At 52.3% G+C, this 3,698-nt stretch overlaps 1 protein-coding gene across 1 annotated transcript in view; it reads right to left on the bottom strand.

Annotated features, from left to right (window-relative positions):
* Positions 1-3,698, bottom strand: part of LOC106806087 (transmembrane and TPR repeat-containing protein 3-like) — a gene marked incomplete in the record, with an annotated part of 64,541 nt that overhangs the window by 38,946 nt on the left and 21,897 nt on the right. Inside the window, 1 exon segment of the mRNA XM_014807941.1 lies at positions 875-982. Within this exon segment, the coding sequence (XP_014663427.1) occupies positions 875-982 (108 nt within the window).

Genomic DNA, 3,698 nt, shown 5'->3' on the forward strand with positions numbered 1-3,698 from the left:
TATATATATATATATATATATATATATATACATATGTGTATGTACATGTGTGTAAATATTACTTGATATTACACAAATATGAAGTCATATACGAATGTGATGTTTCATTAATTTATTGATGGCTCATACAATTCGCACGCACACATTCACACACATCAAGCACCTCCAGGCACACACGCATGCATGCATGCACACGCACGCATACACGCACGCACGAACACACGCATCACCCAATTTCCTAGAGAGTTCTAACAACATTACAGATTCGCAGCAGACACAATGTGCACATAGACTTAACATACGTTTGATTGCATTACAGTTGTCACCAACCCGGCATCGATATAATAAATAATCGGTCAGCCAGCACCAACTAGATTATCCCGCGTTAAAATATGCGAACACGAGAAAAATATCCCCGACCGATGCGCCAGATTTAACCGCCATCGTCATATTTCTCGGCGAGAGAAGACGAAAAAAAGGGATACGGGGCTGCGAGCTGCTTTCGCGTTCTATCTACCGTATTCCCTCGAATAATAGCCCCTGCTTGAATAAAGGCATGTGTGATTAAGGGCCGGGGGAGGGGGGTAAGGACACTTTAAATCAATAAACGCCGGGGCCTGAATAATCTCCGGGGGGGGGTGATAATGTATATACCGGTATACAGTTTGTGACTGTCAGAGCTTTGCACGAAATAACAGGCCTGTCTCTAGATATATTACGAAGGAAATAAATTAAATAACGGGTGTAGCATGCAGTAAAACAATAAACGCGCCTGCCTGAATAAAGGCATGCTTGAATAGGCGCCGGGGTGATTAGTGTGACGAAAACAATAAACGCCGGTTCGTTTATTCGAGGGAATACGGTATGCTGAGACATCATCACCTGTTTCCTTGCGCCTCCCAGAGCAGTTTGCATACGATAAGAACGCTGAGAGAAAAAATGTGGAAGACAAGAGCTCGGCCCGACCCACGACGCCTGTCACCTGCAAGAAAGACACGACACGCGACGTCATCACACGCACGCACGCACGCACGCTCGCAGACGCGCACGCACACGCACACGCTCCTCTCTCGGCCTCCCCCTTGTTGACGCCTGCCACCAGTTACTGTCACACGCACGCATGCACGCACGCACAAACACACAGACAAACACACACGCACGCACGCACGCACGTACATACACACACAGACACACGCACGCACGCACGCACACACATACACACACAGACACATACACACACGCACACATATACACACGCACGCACGCACACACAAACACACACAGACACACGCACGCACGCCCGCACCCACGCACGCACCCCCGCGCTCCTCTCCCCACTCCCTGCTCGTGCGAGCGCCGCGTGACGATAAATCGTAATAAATTCTAATCTCGTAATAACTAACAAATCCTCGGCCCATAATTTATCGTGGGGTCGCTCAGCTCCATGGCGGCGGCAGCGATCGCCGCCGCCGCCGCCGCCGACGCCGCCGCCGCGCTTAATGCACTGCAGGGCGCACGCGTCAGCGACGCAGCGAGCGTGCGCCTTGTTTATGGCTTCACTCAACTGCACCCCGCGCGTCGGTGGTATTCCGACGGCCGACAGAGAAATGCTACAACGTCGTTACACACGCGAGTGGAGGTCGTGGTGGTGGTGGTGGTGGTACTGCTGCTGGTGGTGCTGCTGGTGGCGGTGGTGATGGTGATGGTGTTGTTGTTGTTGTTGTTGTTGTTGTTGTTGATGATGATGATGGTGGTGGTGGTGGCGGCGGCGGCGGTGGTGGTGGTGTTGATGGTGTTGGTGGTGTTGGTGGTGGTGGTGGTGGTGGTGGCGGCGGCTGCTGCTGCTGGTGGTGGTGGTGGTGGTGGTGGTGGCGGCGGCGGTGGTGGTGGTGGTGGTGACGGTAGTGAAGGTGGTGCTGGAGGTGGAGGTGGTGTTATTGTTGTTGGTGGTAGTGGTGGAGGTAAGGGTGGCGGTGGAGGTAGATGTGGAGGTATTGATGGAGGTAAAGGTGAAGGGGGGGGGATAAATACCGCATTGGTTACCGACGGACGTGAACTCCAGCAGAATTTTCAAATCGCCGTCCGTAATTATCCTCCCTCCCACCCTCCCGTCCGCCAGTCCGCCTATCTCCCTCCGACCCTCCCATCCGCCTACCTACCTCCCACCCTCCCGTCCGCCTCCCTCCCTCCCTCCCGTCCGCCTCTCTCCCTCCCACCCTCCCGTCCGCCTCCCTCCCANAACGCACACACACTCACACATCCACATCCACACACACGTAGCATTGATCAGCACAGCGCGCTCACGCACGCACGCACACACACTCACACATCCACATGCACACACACGTAGCATTGATCAGCACAGCGCGCTCACGCACGCACGCACGAACGCACACATACACTCACACATCCACATCCACACACACGTATAGCATTGATCAGCAAAGCGCGCTCAGCGCACTCACGGCCACGTCAGCCACGCTACGCACGCACGGCAACGCACGCCACGCAGCACACACACACACACACACACACACACACATCACACAACTTACACCACAACATACACACACACGCACGACTCACACATCCCCGTACGCACCAGCACGAAAGCTATTGATCAGCACAGCGCTGCTCACTGCACGCACGGCCACGGCACGCACGCACGCACATCCACACACGGGACACCACACACCACACACACACAACACACCACATCAACACACACACACACACACAGCCACACACACACACACCACATCTACACCACAACACACGCACTCCACGTAGCATTCGAACATCACCGCGTGCGATATAGACGCGACAGACACGCAGCGCACGCACGCCGACGCCACGCACGCACGCACAGCACACACACACACACCACACACATCCACACGCACACACACGTAGCATTGATCAGCACAGCGCACTCTCCATTCGAACATCACCGCGTGCATGCGATATAGACGCACACGCACGCACACACACGCACACACGCACGCACGCACGCTGCGTCAATTTCCGCAAATTTTAACGCGCATTATGTGACTCGGCATCGCCAAATGCGAATATTAATCAAATGCTAAATACAATGCTGCAATGTTTATGCCCCGCGCGCGCGCTATTGTTCGCTGGGGTTCGACGGACGTAAGAGAAACGGCCCCGTAATTCACGAACTCGCGCACGAACCGCTTCAGCGGGTGTTAATAGTTGACAAATAGAAGGCGAGATGGAGAGAAAAGAAGAGAGATAAAGAGAAATGCACCCGCTACGTACAGCACATGCTGAATATATATCTGTATATGTATATTATATATATATATATATAATTATGTATATATTATAATTTATATATCGGCATGTCCTTTTATATATTCGTTCTTCATCCTATTCCGCCTTCCTTGTATCCCCTTACAATATATACATATTTTACATATATTTCCTCCTATATAAGAACTGCAATCGTTAACGAGTCCCTACTCTCGATGCCACCCACCCACTCGCCAACGATGACGCAAAACAATTTTCGTAAATTATTGATCGAATCGAAGCCGATCTCGTTTATCGAAAACCCGTTTTGATCGCGCTGCGGCGGCGTTCCGACCGAGCTTACATCCTATAGATGATAGAGAAAGAGAGAGAGAGAGAGAGAGAGAGAGAGAGAGAGAGAGAGAGAGAGTGAGAGAGAGAGAGAG

This window comes from Priapulus caudatus, unplaced genomic scaffold, assembly GCF_000485595.1.
Source record: "Priapulus caudatus unplaced genomic scaffold, Priapulus_caudatus-5.0.1 Scaffold141, whole genome shotgun sequence".
Taxonomy (NCBI): Eukaryota; Metazoa; Priapulida; class Priapulimorpha; order Priapulimorphida; family Priapulidae; genus Priapulus; species Priapulus caudatus.